The sequence below is a fragment of the Camelina sativa genome, chromosome 5 (genome assembly GCF_030686135.1).
Source record: "Camelina sativa cultivar CO46 ecotype springtype chromosome 5, ASM3068613v1".
Classification (NCBI taxonomy): domain Eukaryota; kingdom Viridiplantae; phylum Streptophyta; class Magnoliopsida; order Brassicales; family Brassicaceae; genus Camelina; species Camelina sativa.
In genome coordinates, this window is record NC_141884.1 from 12,782,592 (window position 1) to 12,809,975 (window position 27,384).

The window sequence follows — 27,384 nt, forward strand, 5'->3', positions numbered from 1 at the left end:
TACAAAATATTTCAGATCGCTTGCGTCTTAGAATTATAGGCAACTACGAAAAGTCTTTTTCATAACTCTAGATGATTTTTACGGCACTTGTGAGATAATACATTCATATGAATAAAATTAGCACATAAAACCATATACAATTCCACTATACGTAATTGAACAATATTGGAAACATAACGGTTATCATTTATTATACTGTTGAGGTCTAACTTGATATTCTCATGATTAATGAATCTAATCTATCAGTTGAAACCTAGATTCATGAGGCTTAAAGGCTCCTCCAAGATTTAGACTCAAACCGAATTCGTTTGTTCAGCCAAACAATTCTAACTGTACTATATATATATATATATATATATACGGAATAACCAAATGAAAACTCATAGTAGTATCAAATTTGAGAGCACATAAAGTTGGCCAAGTATTAAATTAAATCTGTAGAAGTACTATTGAACTTTCTTAAAAGCATAAAGTACGTAATTAGGTAACAATAAAGATGATTGTTATATATAAATCATACATACGTAATAGCCAAGTAAAATATCATAGTATTAAATCTGAGCACATTATCCATGGAATAAAAGTGTTGCAAAAACAAAAAGAAACAGAGAATTTTAAAGGTTAAATGAAGAGATAAGCCATGATGAAGAGAGTGGACTGTTTTTAAAAAATTTAGCGTATTATTTATGTTAACACCTTTTTCCAAATTGAAAAACACTTGTGGAGTTGTCGTAAGCCAACTCAACGTTGCCCACCATTTCATCGTCATCTTCCATTTTCTCTCTTCCTTATTACCACCATATATAAAAATTATCTACCATTGAACCAAGTTTATAGTTCACATCGACTATTTGACCTAACAATTTTATCCAACGCCGACATCAAAAATGAAGATGCGGCTGAAAATTTCATATTGACCCTAACCATATACTTTATTAGCCTAATTATACTTAAAATACATGGTCTTAGTTCCTCTCTAACCAGGACCGGTCCATAGGGCAATCAACTCAAGCAAAGGATTAGGACATCAAAAAAATTAGGGCATTTTTTGTAAAATTATTATAGAGTTTTTATATATATCTAAAGATTTTTACAAAAATGTGGACTTTAATATAAGTGCAAATCATAGTTTTTGAGGTTAATTGTTAGTTTTAGTTTTGATTTTTTCCATTTTGAGGTTAATAGTTTGCTTTGTCAAACTATTAGATAAATCTTTTCATCAAAACTAATGTTTTGATTTTGGTTTGTGTTAATAAATTTTCAAAACACTAAACATAAAGTCTTATATACCATTAGTTATAATTTTTTGGTAATATATAAAAGGACATGTTTTTTAGCTCGGCATATGGCACTAATAAATGTCGGACCGGCACTGTCTCTAACTCTAACGAACTTCCAATATTTTACTCTATAATATATATGGTCCAAGAAGCTTACCAAACTAAAAATTGGGTGTGTTAAATGAGAGTTATCAACAAAAAAGGAGGCAAGTAAACAGTTGAGAGTTAAAGGACACACTACATACATATATCATCACACCACGTAAAAGAGTTTTATGATAACAGATAGACCGATCCGAATCACATGCAATAATATACCAAACAAAAAGTTAAGGCTGAGAATGAAAGATGTAGATTTCGCAAATTTATTCTTCTTCTTATTATTATTTTGATAATGATAATAACAACAACAACACCACCACCAATATGTTATAATACTACTGGTGTAAAACGTGGCATATATCTGAATATTCTCTACCACCAATATCAACAACAATACTACTTCACACGTCATTGCCGACGCCAACTCCGTCGCCGACTCTTCATTCTCCGGCTGTCTTACGTCATCATCGCTCGATGACGTGTTAAATTCCGATTCTACCCTTGTTGAAATAAAATATTCCTCTTGTGCCACTGACTCTTCGGAAGCGTCGTCTCTGACTCTAACCTCAACCCAACCGTTAGATTCCCAAGTTGCCCCTCCGGTCGACGCTAATTTACGTATCCTTGCCATTCCCGAAACCATGGAGTCAAGAGTCGACTCGTTGCTCTCTTCTTCTTCTACTTCTTCGTCGAACTCAGAGTTGACCCAATCAAGCACACAACGCGGAGAAGACTCAGTCAAGAACGAGTCGTGACGATCTTGAAACAGAAACGGATGCTCTAAAAGCTGATCACAGCTCCACCGCTGACTCCGATCACGTTTCAAGCATTTCTCCAAAAAGTCTCTCCCGAGCTCCGATAACCCCGCCGGAATAAAAGGCAACTCGTTGGAATACCCGATCCGACTCAGCGAGTCGAAACCTTGGTCTTCCCAAGCTGGTTTCCCGGTGAGCATCTCGATGACCGTACACCCTAAAGACCACACGTCACTCTCCGGTCCTTGGTACTCACGTCTGATCACCTCCGGAGCCATCCAAAGCGGACTTCCACGTGGCGCAACCTGAACCGTAGATTTTTCCAACTCAACCGCCGATCCAAAGTCCGCTAGCTTAACGGAGCTTCCGCCGTTAAAGACAAGAACGTTCTTAGATTTAACGTCGCAATGAACAATTCCGTTAGAATGAACGTGGCTCAAAGCAGAGACGAGACACCGAACGTAACGTCGGAGGAGCGTTTCGCTTACGATTCCACCGTCAGCCACGTCACCTTCCGGCGAATACTCTAAATGAAGATTTCTAAACGTCGTCGTTCCTTCTTTAGACACGTCATCGCCTAAGAACCTCACTACGTTCGGGTGAGACTTGAGACACCGGAGGATAAAGATTTCGTTCTCTAACGACTCGGCTTGAGCAGAAAGACACGTGGCGAGATCTACTGACTTCACGGCGAATACTCCACCGTCGGTTTTACTCAAAGCTTTGCTTACTGTACCAAAGCATCCTCGTCCGACACAAGAACCACGAATCCAAGAAGATTGAGTTGAAGAAGAAGAAGAAGAAGTGATAATGTTCTGTTTCTCCATGTTTTTTTTTTAACTAACTTTTCGTGTGTAGAGATTTGTAAAGGACACACGACGATATTTATACGTGTGATGAACTGTCAAAATGTGAAGGAGAAATAAAAAGTTGGGGAATTTTATTTATTTTCCGACGTGGACCTTTCTTTTCTACTTGTCTTTCTGGATTTTGAAATCGTGAAGCCATAAATAAAAGACTTTCCCACTTGGGGAAATGTTCATAACACTAGTATTGATTAAATTAGCTTTACTTTTTTTTTTTAATTAGACAAATGGGTTGGTTAATTAGGATATAGGAAGAACAGATTTAGATACTTTGATGATGTCAGTAAACGACACTTGGAGAAGTTCTTGGGATGTTGTAGTAAAGAAAAAAACTTTGAGTACTTTATAAAAATTTTATCCTTATCAACAAAGAGAGTTCAAGTTGTGATTTGATTAGGTCTCGTTGATTCGTTACCCGATACAAAAAAAAAAAAAAAGAGGGATAAGTCAACGGTTTAATAAATTGGTTCGTTTAACTTCAACAAAGAAAACGGTTTGTGTATTAGTTTTTACTGTTTGAGGCCATTAAGTTAGGGCCGACAAGTGATGAGAGATGATCTGCCCGACGACGAGTCGTGGGAACGGTAAACTAACAAAACGTGTCGATTGATTTTTTTTCGGACCATTGTTTGTTTGGTTTGACTTTTGTTTTGTACTTGTTGTTGTTGTGCGTTATAGTTTTTTTTTTTCTTGTTGACTCGTGTTATACGAGATCAGACATTGGAATATTCGGATTGTAATCTACGAATGAAGTATTATTTTTTTCTTGTAATCATGATAACAAGTTACGTAATAGCCAATCATATGAAGAGATTAGTTTTCCCCAATAATTTAGTCGATTCAATTATCAGTGATATTATCATCTAGTTTGCCAAATCTTGTCGATTTTTTTCTTATAAATTGTAAACATTTTGTTTTTCAAATCTATGAAAATGTTACCAAAGCAAAACATGCCTAAGTTGTGGTAATGGTGTCATTCATACTACCTCCAGATGCATGTCTACATGTTATATCCGAAGTTCCGAACGTGGTTATGAATATAAGCTAGAGAAATTTGGACTTGCGGTCTTTAATTCTATTAATATAATTTTGAAGTCGAAAGGTTTATAGAATGTCTATGAGTATTAGAAACCAATTTGTGTAGAAAGTATAAGGAGATGGGACATTTCTTCCCAAATTTAACTAAAAACCATTTTTTATTAATTAATAACTTCATATTATTTTAATTTGTTTCCATGGTTCAAATTTTTAGGACCGGTTCTTGTTACATCTCATCTCATATTAGTTTTCGCTAGAAGGTGTTGAACGTTACATGTTTTTGTACTTGATTGTTAAAATGTTTTTTAATGAATTGATACGGAAGATCAGTCATCGAAACTTTAGATACCTGCGTACAACGTGATTCACTAACAACTAATGAATAAAATTTACCCCAAAAAAACAATATACCGTACCGTATAACAATTTACGAATATCATAGGATGATGTTTTGCTATGTCATAATTATGCTATATTAGATTTTTTTTGTTTGAAAACCGTATTCGTATGTATCGTCTAAAATCGTTTATATCCGCCGCTTAGATGCTTTAAATGATATGCATATTAGGATCATCGTCCAACTAACTTTTAGTGCTTGAACAGTGTCAACAATCGATGTCGACGAGAGTGCATCGGTGTATGTACACGAAGCACGGGACTATCAAAAATTGTGAACCGAGCAAACATTGGAAGCGAGTAAGTAACGTGTAGCGACAGAGTTAGTTGTCCAAAAAGGGGTTGAGAGAGAGAGGTTCATCACTTTGGCACCTAAAAAAAAGAACTAGATCTTTGGTGGGTCTACTTTGAAACTTATGTGTCAAGAAGTTGTTGGTCCACGCTCTCCAGTAGAGAACCAAAGACTCCAGTTGTCCGACCTCACTAATGTTTTGCTAAGAAGATCGCACTATTGACGTGCACTCACCACCTCCACCTCTAGTTTTAAATAATACTACTACTATTGTCTCTCTTGTCTTTTGTTGGGTAAAACAAATAATTTTACTCAACGTGATCCTTGAGGGAATCAAAATAAATTTGTAGTTCTAATTTGAATTGCTTATTATTCCCCATTCAATGTTGACCAACAAAACAAAGTTCATTAATAATATTTTTAAATTAACTATTTTATGAGTTGACAATATACAAAGTCCCATTAAAATATTAGACTTTTTTAAAATAAAATAATTTTACTGCTTTCTATACACTTGCCATCTAAAATACCTATGGTATTAACTTATAAAGAAAACGTCGCTTTTTATGAAAAAAATCCGCCGCAGCTTATCTTTATACATAAAGATAGATTATATATTAATGTTACAAGAAAATTATTGTATTTGTTTGCTTCTGGGAAGATCTCTGCCCTTCCGTGAACGTGAAGTACTATATTAACGGTCCACCACTTGTATAGATATCCTTTAGATTAGAGTCCAAAAAAAAAGATATTTTTTTAAAGATTTAATTGGACCCATACCATATTACCAAGTTACACAGATCAAACAATCCACTTGGAAAAGCATATTAGACAATGCAAGTGCAACATGTCATTCGTTGGTACTAAACTTTAATGTTCTTTTCTAATCGCAGTTGACTCTATACATATGTATACATACTTACTCGGAAAGAGAGAAAATAACTATAAAACTATTACAAAATAAAATAGCAAAAGGTAAGCAAGGAACTGTTTGACATGAACGCGTGGTTTTATGATGATTTATTCTTTGATTATTGGATCAAATATTAAATATTGGGTACTAAGGAGCAAAACACAATAGAGACATAAGTTGCTGTTTATGTTGATAAGTGTCGTTGGAGAAGAAGACAACGACGAAGCAGAAAGAACTCGAAATTAAGGTGGCCGACAATACAACATGCTTATGTTATTGCATCTCTGGAGAAACCTAACAACATCATCATCTTCAACTTTTTTTATAGGATTGATTCAAGATCATGCACACTGATCTTCATATCAATAAGATAAGTATCCGACTAGTTAGTAAAAAATGGCAGCAATCTAAATCAGTAATATATTGACGGTCGAAGTCATATTACGCGTAATTGAGGTTGTATACTGTCAAAATGTTATATACGCGTAATTGAGGTTCTAACTGCAGTTTAAATGCTCAAGTGCAAAATATTAGGTGTTTTACGTATTATATCTTTTATAGATGATGAATCCAGACAGATATCCAATTGTGCAATTCCGGTTTGGTTTATAAAATGATGTTAATTTTCACAATTTTTTTTGGTTTGTCGTGGAAAAAAACATTAGATTTTATATTTATTTTATGTTAATGATAAAGTACTTAGGATTTTTCTTTATTTTTAATATTGATAAAGTTTATAAATGTAACAATTACTTTAAAAATAAAAAATAGATAAAATTTAAAACGAAACCGATACATAATTATCAAAAATAATAAATTATAATTTAACCATCGTGATGGTTAGGTTTCCACTTGAATGTAAATATATGAAATGTCAGGAAAGAGACACTGTTATATCAAGGTTCAAGTTATCAAAAAGATTGTGCCTACAATTTCATAGGCCAAAGATGATTTTATTAGTAATATTTTTATGTGTATAGTATATTGCAAATTAAAAAAAAAAAATTTAAATTCTGAATTTGAATTTAATGGGGCTGTTATTGGAGAGGTGATTTCTAATTCCATATGGAATTGTAAATTTTAGAAATCAAAATACATGGATTTTGAAATAACATGTTTTATCCTTGGATTTGGATTCTTCTATTTTACACTTTCAAATCCATTCAAATCCATTTAAAACATAATGTGGATTTTGAAATCCAAAAACAAATCATAGATCCAATAACATGAGATTTTAACAAGTATTTGTAAATCATAGATCTAATAACACATCATTTTGATAAGTATTTTAAAATCAATGAATGAATAACACATGATTTTTGTCTGGATTTCTAAATCCATTAAAATCATAGAACCAATAACCCCTCTTAATCTAATATATATATTTTCAAGTTAAAAAATAGTTGGTTAACGATGATAGTTGATGAAAATCTTGTACTAGTTATCTTCATAACATTAATATTTTGTTTTGTAGTTTTAGTGTTGAGAGAGAATCATAATTTTATTTGATTATAAAATATAGAATAACGTGTTCATATGATACATGATCTCAAAGTACCATATTAAATTTTTATTAACTACTAAATCTTTGCCAAAAAGAGGTCATATGCCATTGTTTCAAATATTATCACATAGGCACGGACGGTGAAAACATGTACACTTTGGTAAACAAATTTTTGAAGTTTTGGTAGATGATCTTAAGAGTTAATTACTATATATGAACTTTTTCAATGGCCTTTATAGTTTTGTCATTTTACCTTAAATATTTTAGATTTACTATTTTTTGGATCTAAAAACAAAATTTTACACATTATATTTGGGTTCTCTATGTTCTATTTATTATGAAGTATGTATTTTAGCAAAAAAAAATTATTAAAACACACATTTTAAAAAAACTACAGTAAAATAATGGGATATAACTATGGTTGTAATTTTAATAGCAATTAAGATAATGGAATTCTTATCGATTTTGCCATTTTTCACTCAAATTTTATAAATACAAAATAGTATAAGAATCCCATTATTAAATGACATATTTATAAAATTTGAGAGAAAAAATGGCAAAAATCCATAAGAATCCCATTATCTTAAATGCTATAACACTTTTCTAGATTCCATCAGTTAACTGAATCATGCTTTTATTCCAAAACATCACCAAAATTACTCGACTTATGGATGTAGGATAGTTTTATTTTATTTTTTGGAACAATTATCCTATTTATGGCTGTAGGATAGTTAAAAGAGACATTATATTAAGGAAAAATGATTGCCAGCTACGTCAAGTATAGGCCAACACATCGCCACACATACAAACAATATAAATGTTTTGTTAGCTACATGAACTATTGTCATTATATAAGGACATGCATAAACAAACATGAGTTATGTGTACAACACCATAACCATCTAATTCCGATGATTTGTTTGCCGGAATCCGGCATTGACCGATATTGACCGGCGTTGACCAATTTTTTTTTTTTTCATAAACAATAAAAATCAACAAAATAATTACATAACTTTACTAAAAGATTATATAATAAAATTTTACTACAAAATAGTATAACATATATACATTTTCCTTTTGTAAATTCAAAAGTTAGTTTTAAATTTTATACCATATTATATTTATTATATACAAAAGGGAAATGTATATTTGTTATGTACCATATTATATTTGTTATATACAAAAGGAAAATGTATATTTGTTATAATACTTTGTAGTAAAATTTTGTTATATACAAAAATTTCCTTTTATATAACAAATATAATATGATATATAACAAATGATGAGACATATAATTTTTTCTTAAAATCTTTTGGCTTAAAAATGTTCATAGACTTTTTATAATTGAGTCTAATTTGTTTTTTTTTGTTAAAGTATATTGTACCTTGCTATATAACCTTTGATTTACCATTATTTTTATATACTTGTTATATAAAAATATTTAATAGCATGCTACATAATAAAATATAATAGGGTATACAAATGATATGGTATAAAATTAAAAACCAAATTTTGAATTTATAAAAGGAAAATGTATATTTGTTGTATTATTTTGTAGTAAAAATTTATTATATAATTTTTAGTAAAGTTATGTAATTTTTTTAAACTTTTGTTTTTTTTTTAACTTTTGTTTTTTGTAAAAAATAAATAAAATTTTTAATTTTTTGGTTAATACCGATCAACATTGGTCAATGCCGGTCAATACCGGTCAACACCGGATTCCGGCAAACAAATCATCGGAATTAGATGGTTATGGTGTTGTACACATAACTCATGTTTGTTTATGCATGTCCTTATGTAATGACAATAGTTCATGTAGCTAACAAAACATTTATATTGTTTGTATGTGTGGCTATGTGTTGGCCAATACTTGGCGTAGCTGGCAAACATTTTTTCTTATATTAAAGACTTTGAGAGAGACATATACTTTGAAATAGGGGATACGACTTAAAGCTTGGTTTTGGATTCGAACAGTAACCCGGTTTAAGCAATTAGATTTATATCGGTTGTAGTATTTTTTTGTCACTAATAAATGTCCAAATCGTCGATACAATTTACTATTTTCACAAGTGAGCATATATTTCGATAAAAAGTTTCTTACAAATGCATAACTGATTAAGACAGTAGACAAATGCTTAGAAACAAATAGTTCGAATGAATTGTTTGCACTTAACTACTATTGACATCCAATTCCATTGTGTAACAGGTTACTTAAAAAAGTAAATGATTTGATTAAAAAACGAGGGACCATACGCCAAAACACCGCTTCTATACTTTTAAAGGAATAGTAAAGCCAACCAATGGCCAGTTGTAGGGGACGAACTCTTGTCTTTTAACATCGTGAATATTTAATTGCATGCGACATGCGCCTGTGATTTATTTATACTTATATTTATTTATACTGGTATTTTCTTTGCTTTTTTGATTAAAATTATGGATTTGTTAAGAAGTCTAATTCAGCAACTTCTTTTTAAGCGTGTTATATTCCTATTGGAAACAATATATAATGACTAGAAATAGGACATTGACTTGCCAAACAAAAATAAAATACACATTGACTTCTATCATCATTTAAAAAAAAAACAATTAACCCAAGGTCGATGTTTGTAGGTCATGGTGTTTATTTGTTAGGCTTTCATCATCTTCATAAATTTGTATTTGTAAGAAGGAAAAAACCAGTGAAATAAATGAACTGATAGATGGGAAACTCTAAATTAAGTGAATGAACAAACGCATAAGTTTAGTTACATTGAATTGGTAGAACACATGATGTGTGTGGGACTAAAATGCTAAATTGCCGGAGATTTTTTTTTGGTTTGGTAAAAGTTTTAAATAGAATTTTTACAAGAAAAGATATAAAAACAACCAAAAGAGCAAAAAGCCGAACAACGTGCCGTTTTTTGGGGTCCATTGGAAGACAAAAAAAAAAAACAACGTGTTCTCCCGCCTACAACACAAAACCATGTGTTTTATATATTCACGTGTTGTTTTTGTTTTTTTAACCTTCTTCTTTCCTTGACCGTTGTGTCTTCTTCCTCTCTGTTCACAAACACAATCCTTTGTTTTCCTGAAATTTCTCCTTATCCTTTTATCGACTTTATCCATGTCGGTAATCATTATCACCGCACAGATTTGTTTTTTATATATATAAAAAATATATATATATATATATATATGATAATTGAGTTTATTTATCTATACATGATAATACTTGTGGCCTTCCACAGTTTGTATATCACTTCACTCTTATCAATATGTAACACATCGAAAATTACGGGGTTTCATTTATGTCAACATTGTCACAATCAACAACATAGTTCAGATATGTGTACTATAGACAAGATTTTCCTAAATGATTTGTATTGTAAATCTTGATATACGTTTTCCCTAAATGATTTGTATTGTAAATTTTGATATACGTAGTTCCAAACGTTTTGTTTCGCATTCTCGATTCCGATCCTATGCAACCTAGGTCGCATTAGTTAGTCTCAATTGTAACTTATGTGGAATATATGACATAAAACTACATATGCAAGCAAATAAAATATTTTGGTTATTTGGTTTTCTGTTCAGCCCAATGTTTTTTTTCAGGGTGAAGTTTGCGAGGTTAGTAAAGGTTAATACATAAAGCTCTCTTTATGGTAGATCATATTTTCTTTATCGAATTCTCTTGTACCTTAGCTCCACTTCGAGACAATACTGACAGAGCAACTCTTTCACCAGGATCACATGTAATGTCCATTTTACGTTGCATCTCAGTGGACTCATATATGCTGGAGTTGTGGGTTGGAATAAATTTAAACTATTGATTTTCTTATCAATGAATATATAAGGTTATTTTGTTCAATAGTGTGGTAAATCAAATGTCAAAAATTTTGAAGTCTTGAGGTAAATTTAAGTTTAAACACATTGCATACACATCTCTAGACCACGATATGGCTCTGATTTTTGGATACGAGTTTGTAACAACAACTCATCCACAAACTTAATTGCAACTTAACTTCTAGAGAGAATTCATTCCTACTAATCCTCTGAACTTCTTGTCAAATTTTTTACACACCTGAAAACAAAAACTTAATTGCAATAGAATTGTATCTGTATGCTACTTTCATATGGCATTTAAGCAAACAAAATATGTATTTCTGTAATGAGATTGAGTCAATCTCTTCCTAAGCTCTTGTATGAACTTTGTGATTGTAGCAACTAGCAAGATTATGTTTGTAGATGTGCTACAACTAGTCAATCTCATTGTAGCAACTAGCACTACAACTTTGTGTTTGTATTGTACCATAGATGATCACGAAATATATAAAACAGATATGATAACGAACTGATAATTAGATTAATTTCGAGCAAAGCTCAAATCATACAAGAATCATAGGCTACACCATTGAGTTTTATCTTGTTTTTTTTCTTTTCACTAAGTTAGAAAGAATAAAGAAATGAATGAATCAAGTTAAAAGTACTAAATCATAGAGTGCCTCCAATATCTAAAATCTTCTAAGATGCTTCTCTTCTCTTTTCTACATGAACTGGTGCAAAGGGATCAACATCACACTAATATCATCCGACGAGCCTCGTGAAGCCGAGAGATCAACAAGCTTCTTACAAGCCTCCAACAACAATGGCTTCTCGTTTCCTAAGCACAAAGGACGAGCAATATTAACCGCTTCTTGGTTACTAACTTTGTCCCATAAACCATCAGACGCCAAGATCAAAAACTCATGGTCCTGCTCAATCCTCGAAACCTTCGTCTCTGGTTCGGCAATAACCCACTTCTTAAGCTGAGCATCACCGATTCCTCTAGACACAGCTAAAGATCCTTGAATTCTCCAAACACCGTGAAACGTATCAACATAACCACCCGTGGTTTCGATTCTCTTCTTTTCATCGTCTCTAGACGGACGGTGATCAGAAGAAAGCGCCTTAGCCACACCTCCTACACTCATAACAGCACGACAGTCACCAGCATTAGCCACCACAAGGCTCCCTTCCCTAACTAGAGCAGTGACACAGCAGGAACCACCTTTAACATCTTTCTCCTTAAGAAACGCAGCGTCAGTCATAAGGTAACCACGTTTCACCGCATCAGCTATCTCAGACTCGTCTATCTTAACACCTATCTCTTCTACAACGTTCTTATCTAAGTTCTTAGCTGCAAACTCAGCCGCTTTAACTCCTCCATGACCATCATATACTCCAAATATCGCCTGAAAAACAAAAACAAAAACAGCGTTTAGAATCGCGTTTACATCGTTTCAAACAATCCAATTCAATTTTCCCCAAAACTAATCAACTCAAACCCTAATCGAATCACAAAATCTCCAAATTGAAATCGCGAGTACATAACTAATCAACTCAAACCCTAATCGAATCACAAAATCGAAATTGGGAATTTTACCTGTTTGCGATCTCCATGAAGATTAGTAATAGCAGAGAAACGATCCTCCATAGCTTCTCGTCGCCCTCTCTTACAATAAACAGAGTAACCATCACCGTCCCTCTCAACCTCACTACGCTCCTCCCTCGGCGTCGTCGCAACCACACCCTTCGCCAACGGAGCTACGAATCCGGCAGTACCAATCGGTATATCAAGCCTCGTAGGTCTTTTCCTCTTCAAAGCCCCTCCAGGAGGAGACGACGACTGGCTTTTAGAAGAAACAGAGTCAGATCCGAAAGTTAACGGAGGAGCAGGACCGAATCCGGTCGTCGTCGGAGGTTTCTGAAACCGGAGACGAAACGGAGATTTGGGAGAAGAAACGGCGGCGGTTGAGGAAGGAGATGAAGGAGAAGAGGTTTGAGGTTTGAGATGAGAGAGAGTTAGAGAGAGAGATGATTCTTGCGGCGAAGAGAGGATCGAAGAAGGTTTGTTACAGAATAGAGACGATGACGGTGAGAACACCGGTGAGTTACATACAGCGACGGAGCAAGACATCGTTTTTGTTTATTTCGAATTCCGATTTTATGATTTAGAAGGAATTGAGATTTGGTTTTTTTGTGTTGAAGGGAAGAAGAAGAAGAAAGGTTTTAAATATAAAGAGATTAAAATTAAAGGAGTCCGTGTTTATCGAGTTTTTGATTCAAAGTCTTTGACTGTGTAAATGACTTTTATGTCCTTGCAGTTTTTTGTTTTCCTTTTTTATGTTTACGGTTTTGTCCTTTACTTTCTAGAAAGGAAAATAATTTATTTTTTTTTTGTGAAGAAACAAAAATAGGAATAGTTTTCCAAATACTACTCTTTGTTGACTAGAAAGATAAGTTTTTTTTTGGAAATAAGGAAATGTTTTCTCTAGTGGACTACAATTATTGTCCTTTTGTTTTTTTTTGTTTTAAAGAAAAGTAGAATTATTCAAAGAAAAACAGCAAAACGGAAAAAGAGAATGTTCTAGGATAAAACAGTCATTCACAGTCCAAAAATAGCTAAAACGATGAAGTAAGCAATTTATTGTTCTACTCTATAAGGGTAAAACGGACATTTCCAGTTAAGTCAAAAACACGTCTAAACAGAAACGAATAATTGAAAAAAAAAAAAAAGAGTTGGGGCATGTGGTTGATTTTACTTTGGTAACGTATCTGTGTTAAAGAAGTGTTTCATTGATGACTCACTTTTTTTTGTTTTGTTTTTTTTTCTACTTTTTAAAATTAATAAAATGAACACCGAAGAATCTTTAAAGAATTAAAACAAAAAAAAAACGACCGTTGTGAAGAGATTAACACAAGTCGTCGTTTCATTGGTTGGAGTATTTTTGCTGGTCGTAGTCGCAGCTTCTTAGCAAGTGACCGTTGAGGAACACTGATGAGAGAGAGGATGAGGAGGAGCCTTCGTTGTGTGGCTGTTTCCATTTCATGACCGTTGTGTGAATACATCACTATCGGGTTTAATTACATTATATTAGTATAATTATTATTATTAGTGAATGGAAAAATTATTAAAAGTTTTTTTGTTTCTCTCGTTTCACACGAGGTCTTCTCGTTATAATAATACAAGTCTTCCTATATTTAAGAGAGAGTGTTAGCTTTTGATTAGCTGTGAGTTGTGTGACATGATTAATAAACGGATAGCTTTTGGTTGTCTTTGAAACAGTGTTTGTTGGAAATACAATAGTATTAGATATAATTATCTCATGTGTTATATGAGTATGAATTACACATATTTGTTAATAGATTTTTTGAGTATATACGATCAGAACATATTCTTATTTATAATTCTTAGATCTTTGTTCATCTCATCCTATTGGAGAAAATTCTAAGTTCGACAATACTCCTTTTGTATTAATATTACTTTTCTCCGATACATCTTTATCACAATTCATAAATTTTCTTATGGTTTTTTTCTTCAACTCTAGAACATTGCAATAGATATTTGTCGGTTTGAATCTATGCCTTTATTAATTAATACTAAAAGATTTTTCCCTCTGTTTCTTATTAAAGGTGGTTTTAAGATTTGAAGTTTTGTTTCAATATAAGTATCCTTTTGTATATTCAAATGCATTGAATCAATATAAAATTTTCCAGTTTTAATTCATACTACTATACACTAATGTATTAACCAATAATGAGAAAAGTCATATAGTGTATTAGTAAAAGGTAATACACAAAATTATATTAGTTTCTTAATATGTGTGAAAATGTCTTGAACATCATTTATAATAAAACAGAGAAAGTATTAAGCAAAGGAAATTAGTAGATGCAATATGATAATACCAAAACTAATAACATGCATATTAAAATAAGATTTTTTTTTTTATTATTTTCGTATATAAGAAACCATTTGTATATAAAGGACGAAGGACATGCATAAATTCCGTTTATAGCAAGCGAGAGCGAAATAAAACTATTCATTTCGACATGTGTTGGTATTACCGTGGGTGGATTAAGCAAAATATACATACTTTTAAAACAACAAAATCTTATATAAGCAAATTGCTAATGATGAACTGGAAAATCATTAGTTAGAATCATTACATTAATCAGTCATAGTATGCACTTTACTTATGTTATAATCAATGCTGTTTATGTTCAACTAAAGACTGAGTCACATCCAAAGACTCATCCTACTTGAACGATTGGACTTGGTTATTAAGATGAGTATATATTTGTTGACCAAAGAGTATGATTAATCAATTAAAGTAGGTTTCCCACTTCCATAATTAGGATTCTTCTGTGGTCGTCCGTTGAAATTGTCTTATATCTACTTCCTATTTTTTCTCATCTTTTAAAGTTTACAGATTGCAACAACCCAATTTAGTTTTTTCTTTCTTTCTAGTTTCTAGCATCTTAATGTAGAAAGACTGCAGATTCATAAAAGAAATCTAACATGTCGAACAAGACATTATTATTGGACCCCTTTTTTAGTTTACCATCATTTTGAGTTCAAGCCCAACAATGTATAGGCCTTTTTATTTGAAGTGTTCTTAATGTTACATACAACAATCAAAGGAGAAGTGTAAAAGATAAGGATTAGGGTGTTTCACCATGCAATCACAATTATATGTTTTGATTAAATGTTACAACTTAGTGAACTTACATTACATAAAAAAACTAGGAAACTATAATTTCAATAGATATACATTTGACTGAACTTGGTTAATCAAATCTTCAATACAACAAAGCAGCATAAAACAATTGGTTCCAAGTATCGGGAAGACCAGGAAGACACCAATGGCTACAATCAGACGAACGATCAGGGTTTCTTTTAAGAGAAGGGTTTAGATCTCCACTGTATATCGAAGGGTGACAGTCTACACGCAGAGCAGAGAGCATAGTTATATCCATCAGTGAGACATGCGACTTCACCTCTTTAACCTCGTCGTCGATCACTTTCTTTTGGTTTACGTATGAACTTGTCGGGTACGATGTTCCACTAAACGGTGTCGTTTGTCCGTAGCAGCTTTTACCTCCTTGAGTTAACGTTGAAGTTTTTGATCTTGATGAAGCCCACTCATTTGGACTGCATCACATATCCAAAAGTCTTTTTTATCAATAATTCATGCAAACTAAGAAGAATAGTAACAGGGAACAGTTTTATTAAAGATCAAAAGAGTGGTAGGATACAACATTAAATGTTATATGTATATCATTTTGCAAGTTGCAAGGAGGAAAAGCTTTCTCATTGGCAAAACACAGCTCATATGTGGACCTTTTTAAAAAACTATTCTCATTGTTTATCCTTTTTTTTTCTTTTTTTTTTAGCACTATAGTGTAATTTCAAATCCCTTTTTGACGGCAAATGATAAACCATTCCAAATTGACATTATTCATCTCCATAAGTCATATCTCGTTTTGAAATAACATATCATAAGTCATAAGTCATAAGTTCACAACTCATAAGCAACTACTTTTTATTGGAACGTTATTTTATTTACATTTAAGAAAGACTAGTATAATTCTTATTTTTATACACCAGTAATTGATATCACGTCTACACTTTTTAGCTATAGCTAGCAAAAATGAGGCCATGCACAGTGGTAAATGGTATAAGTACTAGAGAGTAGTTTGGTAGCAACTAACAAGTCAATATTTAATATAGTTTGGCAACATCTAGCTAGCAAAGACCCTCAATCCAACGCATGTGTGTTTGATTGTGTTTCCTATTTATTAATCACGTCGTTGATGTCACGATGATTTTATATATCAATTATCAACACTACACGTTCTTATAACCAGCATCACACAGCTTCCAAAGTCTCATATATATAAAAAAACCAATTCATTTTGGGATTGGAGGATCTTAACTCGAATCCGATCTAATCATGGTTGCATAAACATATTTACATGTTTTGGAAATAATTAAGTTGAGCTTGATCTAGGAATTAAGATTCCATCGATTATATAATTAAATATAACCAACAGAAAGAGAGAGAGAGAGGGTTACATACTTGTAGTGTGTGGGTGAGACGGAGAGGAAGAAAACTCTAGTGAGAGGAGCGTTTATATAACGAAGGACCCAATTAGACCATGTTCTTAGTCCTTTTCTCAATGCCACTAACCTATCCATGTCTCCGTAATATCTCCCTCCTGTCTCCATCTGCTCCCACCTGTCGTCTCACCCCCAAAATTTTTTATTCACATGTCAACTCAATTTACAATAGCGATCTAATTACCCTAGGTATGTGAAAAAATTCACACATAGAGTAGAGGTTACAAATTTTTTAGCTTACCCTCGTAAAGACCCTGTGTGGCTCCACCAGTGACCAGTGTTGAACAACAGAACGTCGGCTGTACGCCAAGCGTTCGATGCATCGACAGAGATTTCGTCGAGTTTAAGAGTTGTCTTTCCGCGAATTTTGTCTATGTTTACAAGATAAGGGGCTCTGTAGAATGACACCTTCACGTTGTAGTCCTGTCATTGTGTATGTATATTAGCAAATGTAATTGAGACTATAATTTGAGGTGTTGCTTATGTTTGTCTTTATTTTTGTGCTAACGTTGCTTTTCAACTGATTTTAAATGAATAGAACTGAAATTCATTTTCAGCAAAATTAAAAATTTGCTTTCATTTAAGCGCCTTTAAAGAATAAAGCTGAAAGTATAACACTGATTAATATACATTCCAACTTAATGAAGATATATACTCCTAATAATTGAAGTGATCTAGTTTATAACAAGATATACGTAATCAAAAATACTAATTAAGACGTGTTTTGTTTATAGTTGACCTTATATTCTAATTCGAAGAGCTAATTAGATCTAAGTATCTGAAAGTAAAATATTACTACTAGTACTATTTCATATTCATGCATTACGGTGTGTAGTAGATAATAATAGTAACTGATGTTGCTTTCGAGAACTTTAGTTTTTTTTTTCCTTTTAATTCTTTTTATTGGACCAGTGAAACTGTCACCGACGACGTCAAGTTGGGCAAGCTAGTTTGAAAACGACGTTCGATACAACTTTAGACCTCAATTTTCACGAGTGTTATTCGAAGAAAATCAAGTCCCAAAGGAAAAATAAAAATTTCATTTACCGACAGTAGAAAGATTTGTGTGTTGGGAACTTACAAGAATCTTGAAGGTAGAGAGAGGATCTTCATGAATGATACGTGTATGAATCAATGGTGCTGATGAAGAGATCATACATATCAACGACTCCCATTGGTTTCTACCCAACGAATCACCAACGAACATTATCGTTTTGTCTCTCATTTCCTGTAGAAACTTCATTCCATTGAATCTGCTTTTTCCAAATAATTCACAAACCAGTAAATAATATATAAAATCATTGCGTCGACACATTACAAAATAATGAGTGCTTTATTATATTAACCGCACCAAACTCCACCTAATCAACAGAAACATCAATTCCGTTTTTTTTTTCTTTTGTTAAAAAGGAATCTGCTAAACTTGTACTTATTACACAACTTGGAAAAGGCGAATCTAACATAACACTGTTTTTATTTTAAGTAATAAACCTTATTATAACTTTACTTATAGAAAGAGATATCATATATTTATTTAGTTGTACTTGCTGTGTATCTATGTTAATGCCCCCTAATTATGAAAAGATGTTATGAAAGAATGTCCATAACCACACAAAAGAATGAAATACAGTATGAACAAAAAATTTGGGATCGGATCATTGTATGATCCAAATACTTTGTTTATATGATCCAAATACTATACTATATTTTACATTTTATGGTATAACCAGCTTGAATTTGTTTTTGTCTTTTTCACTAAATAATCAAACTTGAAAATATTGGTTGCTGCAGTGGCCCTACTAAAACTTCATTCGCCTAATTGTTTTACACCTCAAAACATAAATTTATCTATTGGATGCAAAGTTGTAACCTCGATATCAAGAAAATGAATATTTTTTCTTTTCCTCGAAAACATGATATATTATAACTAAATTAAACATCAACCAAAATAATCCAACTAAATCGTTGTATCAGTATAACGAATGAAGTAGCTAGTGTGAGTAGTGAGTGAGTTTATATGTATCACCTAGGGACATTGCAGTTGAAAGGCTTCCACCGGAACTTGAGATAGTCTGAGTCAGGTCTGCCGTACGTCTGACAGTCAAATCCAGGATCTATGATTCCTCCACCACATTGTTTAGCCCTGTAAAGCGGGTAAGTCTCATCGCGTACCCACTCACCAGCAAACAGATCACAACTACTGTGATTCACCGGAAAAACAACCGGGTTTCGGCGAGGATGCTTGGCGAAGTTGCTGTGGTTACTGTGGTTACGGATCGGCCGTCGGAAGAGGGGAGGGAGAGGTGAAGCTTTTGACGTAGCGTTTTGGAGAAGAAACAGGAAGAGGAAAGTTAGATAATGAACAGCCGCCGCCATTAAAGAAAAGCTTGAAAAGAGAGAGAGAGAGAGAGAGAGAGAGAGAGAGAGAGTGAGAGAGATAAACACAGAAAGAGAGAAGTTGTTGGTTATATTATATTGTTCGTCCTTTGCATGGAACTTACTAAATAATACGTAAATGTTATGAAGACTCCATTATTTAAAAAGAAAGAAAATATGGGGTCGGGTTTTAGTTTTTTTTTTTAAAATAAATAAAAACTAATTAAATTAAATATTTGCGTTTTGTTTTACCCATAAATAACGACATTTATTAACAGTGAATTATACGAATTGACGGTTAACATTTTTAGTAATAAACTCATAAAAATTAAAGCAAGGTGCAATAATTGATCTTTATCCGAAGAAGAAAGGAAGAAAGGTGTAATAATTAAACGAGTTCTATATGTTTAAACATTTCTAAATGTTTTGTTTCTTTATTTATGTGATCTCACAAGGTATCAAAATATTTTGTTTTTTTTTGCTTTACAAAAATATAGATTCTTTGCTTTACTTCACCTCCATGTCTAGAATATTTATCATATATACTCAACTGTTTACATAAATACTGAAAAAGCCACGTCACTTGGGTCAAAACTAGTCAAAGCTAACTTAAAACTGAATCAATTTGCCAATTTGGTACTAGTGACAGTGGCTTGCTGCTGCTACTTGCTCAACGTTTGAGCCTTAAACCGTTTTTGACCAAGTCCAAATTTGCGTACTAGTGATTGGGACATGGATTACTAAACCATCTACCGGTTTGGTTTGGTATATAATTTATAAAGCCCAATGTAAAAAAAGCCCATTAGAATTGGACCGACTTAACTTATAAAGAATCTGGATACTTCGTTTATTTGTGTAGAACCCGACCCGACTCCGACTCCGACTCGATTCGTTTTTATTTCGTGAGCTGCTTCGTCTCCTTCGTTGTTTCATCTTGGCGCTCTCTGGAAATTTCTCGTCGCAACGTTCTTCTTGATCGATCTCGCTCAAGTTAGATCTCCCTTTACTTGTGAGTTCTTCTAATTCACTTCCTTTTCTAAGTTTTTTTTGTTTTCTCTTGATTTCGTTGCTCTCAGTTTCTAGGGTTTGTAATGTCTATGCTTATTGATGTATCTGTGTTCGAACAAATCCGAATTTGCTTATAGAAGATTTTTCTGGGTAGTGAAGAGTTAGGCCTCTGGAATTTGGGAATTGGGAAAGTATAAAAACGTTAGGCTGAAACTTGTGCCCGTAAGGTGTTCGACGAAATTCCTCTGAGAAGATTATAATTAGACTAGTTTCTTTTCGAAGCTTTATTTTAGTTTTCTTTCAGTAGTTTTATCAAATTCTTAGGCTACATGATTTCAGTAGTAATATCTGAACTCTTTAGTTTCGTTTCTTTTGATAAAGCTCTGTGAAGCTATCTCTCTAGGTAACGTTTCCTTTGTGAAAGAGTGTATAGACAAGTGACTGACCTCTCTGGCTCTCTCTCTTTTTTTTTTTTGGGTCTGAACCTATGTTTGCAGGTAGAAGAACACTGTTCCTTTAGCAATGGCAAAGCATCATCCTGATTTGATCATGTGCCGGAAACAACCTGGGATTGCCATTGGACGACTATGTGAGAAATGCGACGGGAAATGCGTGATTTGTGATTCTTATGTGCGTCCGTGTACTCTGGTACGTATATGTGATGAATGCAACTACGGGTCGTTTCAAGGCCGGTGTGTTATTTGCGGAGGGGTTGGGATCTCAGATGCTTATTACTGCAAAGAGTGTACACAACAGGAGAAAGACAGAGATGGTTGTCCTAAGATTGTTAACCTTGGGAGTGCGAAAACTGATTTGTTCTATGAACGTAAGAAATATGGATTCAAAAAACGATGATGGCATGTGTTTTTTTTTTCTCGCTATTTGCACAACCCCTTTGATTTGCTTGAACTATTTTGGATCTCTTATGCTTATGTGTAAACTTGTTTGTTGACTACCCACGTTGCATAACACATATATATTCCCGATCTAAAGATCTTGGATATGAAAATCTAAAGACCAAATATATTTTCAAAATTAATATATTAATATGTATTCATATATTAATTTTGAAAATATTTATAGCTTACAAAGCCATATGAATATATATATATATATATATAATTATAACTCTTAAACGAAATAATAGCATGCATGATTTCTAGAAACATATTTCAAATAGATATTTAAGACAGCAAGAGCAACTAGCCGGACTCTAACCAACATGACAAATACCCGATATACATATTCGACTAAATGATGTTGTGATGATGTCCGCTCCAGTCAGTAAGTAACCAGTATCTTAAAACTAAGCCTATCATATAAGCTATCCCACCACATTCCAATTAGATCGCCAGCTTTGAGCTTTCTTTTATCAAGAATGTTATTCCATCCGTCTAGTTTGAAACTTCCATCTGTTTCTCTTGTCACTCTAAGAGTTGTTGTAATTTTAGTATCGTATTCGAACAGATCCACAAATACCATCTTATTCGGTTGTAACAATTTTTCAAAACGACGTTGATCACACCGAGAAAGTATATTTGCTTCCACTAGCTCTCTCGATATCGTTATCGTCTTACTCGAACCTGTGTCTGAATGGCCCAAAACTAACAGGATGTTATATGGGTGTCTTGGATCAAATGGCTTCTCCCCAAACACCTCAGTTCTTGCCATGGATATTTTTTACTCTGTTTAAAAGCTTATGTAAGAGGTTTTTCTATTGAAGAATTCGTTTATGGGGTTAAGGATATATGTTTAGTAACCAGAATTGTGTTGCGTGGGTGATTTTCTTTAATAGTTTGTAACTAATTTTAAGATTGACTATTATTAAATGAATAAGATTTTGTATTGAAGTAAAAATTATTTTAATCATTATCTACAAAATTTTGTTTTGTGAATTAGGAATTATTTTTTTACACATATTCATATTCTAATTAAATCAGTCCTAACATGTGTTAAACTTTTTTTAAAAAAATATTAAAAGTTTTTTATTTACCATAACAAAAATCATTAATTACATGATTTTTTTCTAATTAATATATCTGATAAATTAGAAAGAAAATCAAAATGTGTTTCTACATGACATCTGTTGGTAATTGTATAATTTCTTTGTTAAAAAATAAAAAATTTTCTTAAAAATTAATAATAAAGCTTTAATTTTCTTTGATTCACTCTTAACTCACTAAAATCAATATGATCATCAATCACATCACATATCTTTAAAATATCTACATATAATAGCAAACTTACTTTTTGTGTCAACTTTTAATCCAACGGATGAGATTAGTTCCACTTTTAATCCAACGGTTTAAAATTATTAATCGCATCTTTTCGTCGCACCCCCATCTTTCAAAAATTACACCTCTTAATTTTTGCATCTCTTTGTTGCACCTTCTGGTTTCAAAAATCACATCCATTAATTTTTACACCTTTTTATTTAACATCTCTATGTATTACACCTCTTTGTTGTAACTCCATGTTTCACATCTATTAATTTTTACACATTTACAATTCACTCCTCTATGTCTTACAACTCTTTATTTATTATATACTTTTAATATAACGGATGAGATTAGTTCCACTTTTAATCCAACGGTTTAAAATTATTAATCGTGTCTTTTCGTCGCACCCCCATCTTTAAAAAATCATACCTCTTAATTTTTGCATCTCTTTGTTGTACCTTTTGGTTTCAAAAATCACATCAATTAATTTTTACACATTTTTATTTAACACCTCTTTGTTGTATCTCCATGTTTCATATCTATTAATTTTTACACCTTTACATTTCACACCTCTATGTCTTACACCTTTTTATTTATTATATATAAATTTTTCTTGACTATATATAATAGTAAACCCACTTTTTTGTGTCAACTTTTAATCAAACGGATGAGATTAGTTCCACTATTAATCGTGTCTTTCCATCGCACCCACATCTTTCAAAAATCACACCTCTTAATTTTTGCATCTCTTTGTTGTACCTCCTGGTTTAAAAAATCACATCCATTAATTTTTACACTTTTTTATTTAGCACCTCTATGTATTACACCTCTTTGCTGTACCTCTATGTTTCACATCTATTAATTTTTACACCTTTACAATTCAAACCTCTATGTCTTACACCTCTTTATTTATTATATACTTTTTAATCTAACGGATGAGATTAGTTCTACTTTTAATCCAACGGTATAAAATTATTAATCGTGTCTTTCCGTCGCACCCCCATCTTTCAAAAATCACACCTCTTAATTTTTGCATCTCTTTGTTGTACCTTTTGGTTTCAAAAATCACATCCATTCATTTTTACACCTTTTTATTTAACACCTATATGTATTACACCTCTTTGTTGTACCTCCATGTTTCACATCTATTAATTTTTACACCTTTACATTTCACACCTCTATATGTCTTACACCTCTTTATTTATTATATATAAACTTTTCTTGACTATATATAATAGCAAACCCACTTTTTTGTGTCAACTTTTAATCCAACGGAGGAGATTAGTTCTACTTTTAATCCAACGGTTTAAAATTATTAATCGTGTCTTTCCGTCGCACTCCCATCTTTCAAAAATCACACCTCTTAATTTTTGCATCTCTTTGTTGTACCTTCTGGTTTCAAAAATCTCATCCATTAATTTTTACACCTTTTTATTTAACACCTCTTTGTATTACACCTCTTTGTTGTACCTCCATGTTTCACATCTATTAATTTTTATACATTTACAATTCACACCTCTATGCCTTAAACCTCTTTATTTATTATATACTTTTAATCTAACTGATGAGATTAGTTCCACTTTTAATCCAACGGTTTAAAATTATTAATCGTGTCATTTCGTCGCACCCCCATCTTTCAAAAATCACACCTCTTAATTTTTGCATCTCTTTGTTGTATCTTTTGGTTTCAAATATCACATCCATTAATTTTTACACCTTTTTATTTAACACCTCTATGTATTACACCTCTTTCTTGTACTTCCATGTTTCACATCTATTAATTTTTACACCTTTACATTTCACACCTCTATGTCTTATACCTCTTTATTTAATATATATAACTTTTTCTTGACTACATAAACAAGTTTCGAAAAATTGTTTTCTGGGTACTAAATAAAACTAAAGAATTGTTATATTGAAGTGTTTTTTAAATAACAAACATCAATATCTAATTCAAGGTAATTTTATATATTTTCACTGCAAATGACCTATTAATGTTTCTTATATATGAGTGTACCTGGCTTTTTAATATTTTCGCTGCCGAGCTGTTAGTGTTTCTTCGGTTAGATTATTATTATTGTTAGTCGACACTACTAAGTTCATACATTAATCTTAGTTTTGTAAATTTGTAGTCTATTATAGAATTTTAACCTTTTCCGGTTTTCCTATTAAGCGTGCCATATTTTTTGCATGGCTAATGTTTTTAATTCTCAGTGTGCAGCTTTTATTTTTTGACTTTTCTTCTGAATGCTCGATTAAATCATCAAACGAAACGGATGATGTTGTTTTTTTGGCATTGCTTATGTTATGTTCGATTATAAGTGTTTCTTCGGTTAGATTATTAGTATATATAGTTACGGTGAACAAATATATGAGTGTACGTAGCCTTTTAATTGCTAAGTTGGGAAAGAGTATAATATTCAAGCATATAAAGTTTATTGCAGGACAGTACTCCTATAAAGTCAAAAATATCAATAAAGTCTTCTTCGTCCAGAGTACGATCCGAGTCGTAGTCATTCAGCGACAGTAACTGGAAAAATCAAAACCAAGATAGGAGAGGCATGATGATATGCAGTGATGTCTAGCGCTACGGATAAGCCAAAATTTGTTAACAAACATGGTATAATTTTTATTAACTTATTTAACTTGTTTAATTTTTTTAACAAACATGGTATAAATATAAAAATATTTTTTATTTTTTTTGTTATGTAGGATGTCCATTAGATATAAATGATCCAGGTTAGTTTCCATTTTTTGTAAATAAAGTTTTTTAAAATATTAGTTAAATTTTAATTTCTTATACTTTCTGGGTATCAAACATTTTGATAATATATAGAAATATTCCAAATGAGCATGGAAATAGAGAGTGCCGAAGAAAAAGCCAGACATACTTGTGACAACACAAAATCAAATTCTAGAAAGCGTAAGCACGACCAAATGACAAATCAAGTTAGGAAAAAAAATCTTCTAAAGGTAACTTATTTTGTTTTTGATGACTTTCTAATATGTATATTCAATGCTTTAAAAACATAATGTATATCAGTCATAAGGTGAGATATTATTATCATCTGTTTCACCACATCGACTTCGTTTTCAATGTCGTTGATTGAAGAACATGATGGTACCGATTCATAGACATAAGTGGGAAATCAATTCCTAATATATGGTGGTTCTGTACGTAATTATGCAAAACAAATAATGTCATTAGAGCTCACCACTACTGAACTAAAGTTTTCCATTAGAGCTCTACGCTTCGTCTCTCTCTCTCTCTCAATTTTCTTTCTGTAGATTTAGCAAATCTGACTGGTTTGTTTTTTGCGTTTTCATTATTACGGTTTCTCGCGCTAATTAATAAACAAATTGGTTATTTTAATGTAGGTAAAAAACTTGCATCATAAAAAAAAATGAAACGGAATCAATTAATAAGGTGTGGGGATTGTGATGCGTTAGTATGGCCTAAGGAAAGTACTGCAAAGGATTGGCAAACAAAAAGACCTCTATTTACAATATGTTGTAAACAAGGGCATGTCAAATTGCCTAACATTCAAGAACCTCCGCTTCTGTTAAAAAAGCTTCTCTCCGATCCATCTTTCCGAAGACACATGGGTGCTGACATTGATTATTCAATTTTAAATTCAGCAGGTCCTTTTTGTAAATGCATGGTGAAAATTATCATAGTATTGGGTCACTTCTACCATTGGATGGACAACCACCTAAATTCTTACAGATGTATATATTTGATACCGTTAATGAGTTGAAAAATAGGTTATCTATATTTCCAGATGGCAAAGAAATAGTAGATGAGCAAATTTTGTTAGCTCTAATAAACATGCTTGATGAAAATAATATTCTAGCCAAAACATTTAGAAAAGCTAGAGATCGTTATGAAAGCAGGAATGATGAGGAACTGAAAATCCATATGGTAGGAGATGATAAGAGGAAACGTCAATATGAATTACCATCAGCTAATGAAATAGCAGGTTTAGTTGTTGGTGGTTTCTCAGATGTTGGTGAACGTGATGTTTTATTACAACATAAAACAGGAAATTTGCAGAGAATTTTGGCTTCTCATCCTCTGTATATATCTTTTAACATTATTATTGTCACTGAATCAATTTTTTATTTTAATATATACAACAAATATTTTATTTAACTAATTTGGTTTATTCATCTTAGTCACTATTTACGATTTTTATATTATACAAGTAACGAATTACTATAAAGTTTTACTCAAAATATGAAATTAACAATATTAGTTATTTCAAATTTTCACTTTCCCGTGCGGTAACGCGCGGGCCGACATCCTAGTATATATAAAAAGAAAATACACTTTAGAAAATGCCTAGTAGGCTAGTATATATTTTTTTCTCTAGGAAAAACCTACAATTTGAAAATACACTTAATTAAACCACACAATGATAATCCTCTAGAAAGAGTTTTTTTTGGTTATTATTCGTTAGGAGACACCTATCCCTTTGTAGTTCACTCTTAAACTTATCGGCTAGATGAATTCGGCTATGTTGTCTTCTTTTAAAGCAATATTCAAAAATTTAGGAAACTCTTCTGGAAATTTTGTAAACTGTTTCTAAATTTTTAGTAAACATTTGTTGAGGGATGAGTTTCCCATTTACCCTGCAAAAGAGAAAGACAAGAAGAGTGAGATTAAGATGATGAAGAACCAGAAGCATGGAAGCTAAATGGAGAAGAAGAAGTGGT

The 27,384-nt window shown here is 32.3% G+C and overlaps 4 protein-coding genes and 1 long non-coding RNA gene across 5 annotated transcripts; 2 read left to right on the forward strand and 3 right to left on the reverse strand.

Moving 5' to 3' along the window:
- Positions 1-1,498: 1,498 nt before the first annotated feature.
- Positions 1,499-3,103, reverse strand: LOC104789183 (mitogen-activated protein kinase kinase kinase 18-like). The gene has a single exon (XM_019245873.2). It carries the CDS (start codon positions 2,962-2,964, stop codon positions 1,534-1,536), a length of 1,431 nt encoding a protein of 476 aa, XP_019101418.1. The 5' UTR covers positions 2,965-3,103; the 3' UTR covers positions 1,499-1,533.
- An 8,363-nt stretch (positions 3,104-11,466) lies between these two features.
- On the reverse strand, positions 11,467-13,228 carry LOC104786671 (putative protein phosphatase 2C 25). Its single transcript, XM_010512115.3, has 2 exons — positions 12,548-13,228; positions 11,467-12,356 (listed from the first exon to the last, which is right to left on the reverse strand). Exons 1-2 carry the CDS (start codon positions 13,079-13,081, stop codon positions 11,670-11,672), a joined length of 1,221 nt encoding a protein of 406 aa, XP_010510417.2. The 5' UTR covers positions 13,082-13,228; the 3' UTR covers positions 11,467-11,669.
- A 2,378-nt stretch (positions 13,229-15,606) lies between these two features.
- LOC104786672 (protein trichome birefringence-like 45) lies at positions 15,607-19,567 on the reverse strand. Its single transcript, XM_010512117.3, has 5 exons — positions 19,092-19,567; positions 18,147-18,318; positions 17,307-17,488; positions 17,025-17,183; positions 15,607-16,096 (listed from the first exon to the last, which is right to left on the reverse strand). Exons 1-5 carry the CDS (start codon positions 19,439-19,441, stop codon positions 15,745-15,747), a joined length of 1,215 nt encoding a protein of 404 aa, XP_010510419.1. The 5' UTR covers positions 19,442-19,567; the 3' UTR covers positions 15,607-15,744.
- Positions 19,568-20,312: 745 nt separating this feature from the next.
- Positions 20,313-21,404, forward strand: LOC104786673 (PHD finger-like domain-containing protein 5A). Its single transcript, XM_010512118.3, has 2 exons — positions 20,313-20,450; positions 20,947-21,404. Exon 2 carries the CDS (start codon positions 20,972-20,974, stop codon positions 21,302-21,304), a length of 333 nt encoding a protein of 110 aa, XP_010510420.1. The 5' UTR covers positions 20,313-20,450; positions 20,947-20,971; the 3' UTR covers positions 21,305-21,404.
- A 2,100-nt stretch (positions 21,405-23,504) lies between these two features.
- On the forward strand, positions 23,505-26,441 carry LOC147943668 (uncharacterized). The gene is made up of 4 exons (XR_015558566.1): positions 23,505-25,288; positions 25,381-25,407; positions 25,505-25,641; positions 26,047-26,441. It is a non-coding gene; the product is annotated as an uncharacterized LOC147943668 (long non-coding RNA).
- Positions 26,442-27,384: the final 943 nt, after the last annotated feature.

What these genes read in the sequence shown, in the direction of transcription:
- LOC104789183 (XM_019245873.2), bottom strand. Translation starts at nt 2,964, where the DNA reads ATGGAGAAACAGAACATTATCACTTCTTCTTCTTCTTCTTCAACTCAA.
- LOC104786671 (XM_010512115.3), bottom strand. Translation starts at nt 13,081, where the DNA reads ATGTCTTGCTCCGTCGCTGTATGTAACTCACCGGTGTTCTCACCGTCA. An exon ending in TTCATGGAGATCGCAAACAG is followed by an intron (nt 12,357 to 12,547) that starts GTAAAATTCCCA and finishes TTTGTTTTTCAG; the next exon opens with GCGATATTTGGAGTATATGA.
- LOC104786672 (XM_010512117.3), bottom strand. Translation starts at nt 19,441, where the DNA reads ATGGCGGCGGCTGTTCATTATCTAACTTTCCTCTTCCTGTTTCTTCTC. An exon ending in CACACAGGGTCTTTACGAGG is followed by an intron (nt 17,184 to 17,306) that starts GTAAGCTAAAAA and finishes GTGAGACGACAG; the next exon opens with GTGGGAGCAGATGGAGACAG. An exon ending in GTCTCACCCACACACTACAA is followed by an intron (nt 16,097 to 17,024) that starts GTATGTAACCCT and finishes TATGTGATGCAG; the next exon opens with TCCAAATGAGTGGGCTTCAT.
- LOC104786673 (XM_010512118.3), top strand. Translation starts at nt 20,972, where the DNA reads ATGGCAAAGCATCATCCTGATTTGATCATGTGCCGGAAACAACCTGGG.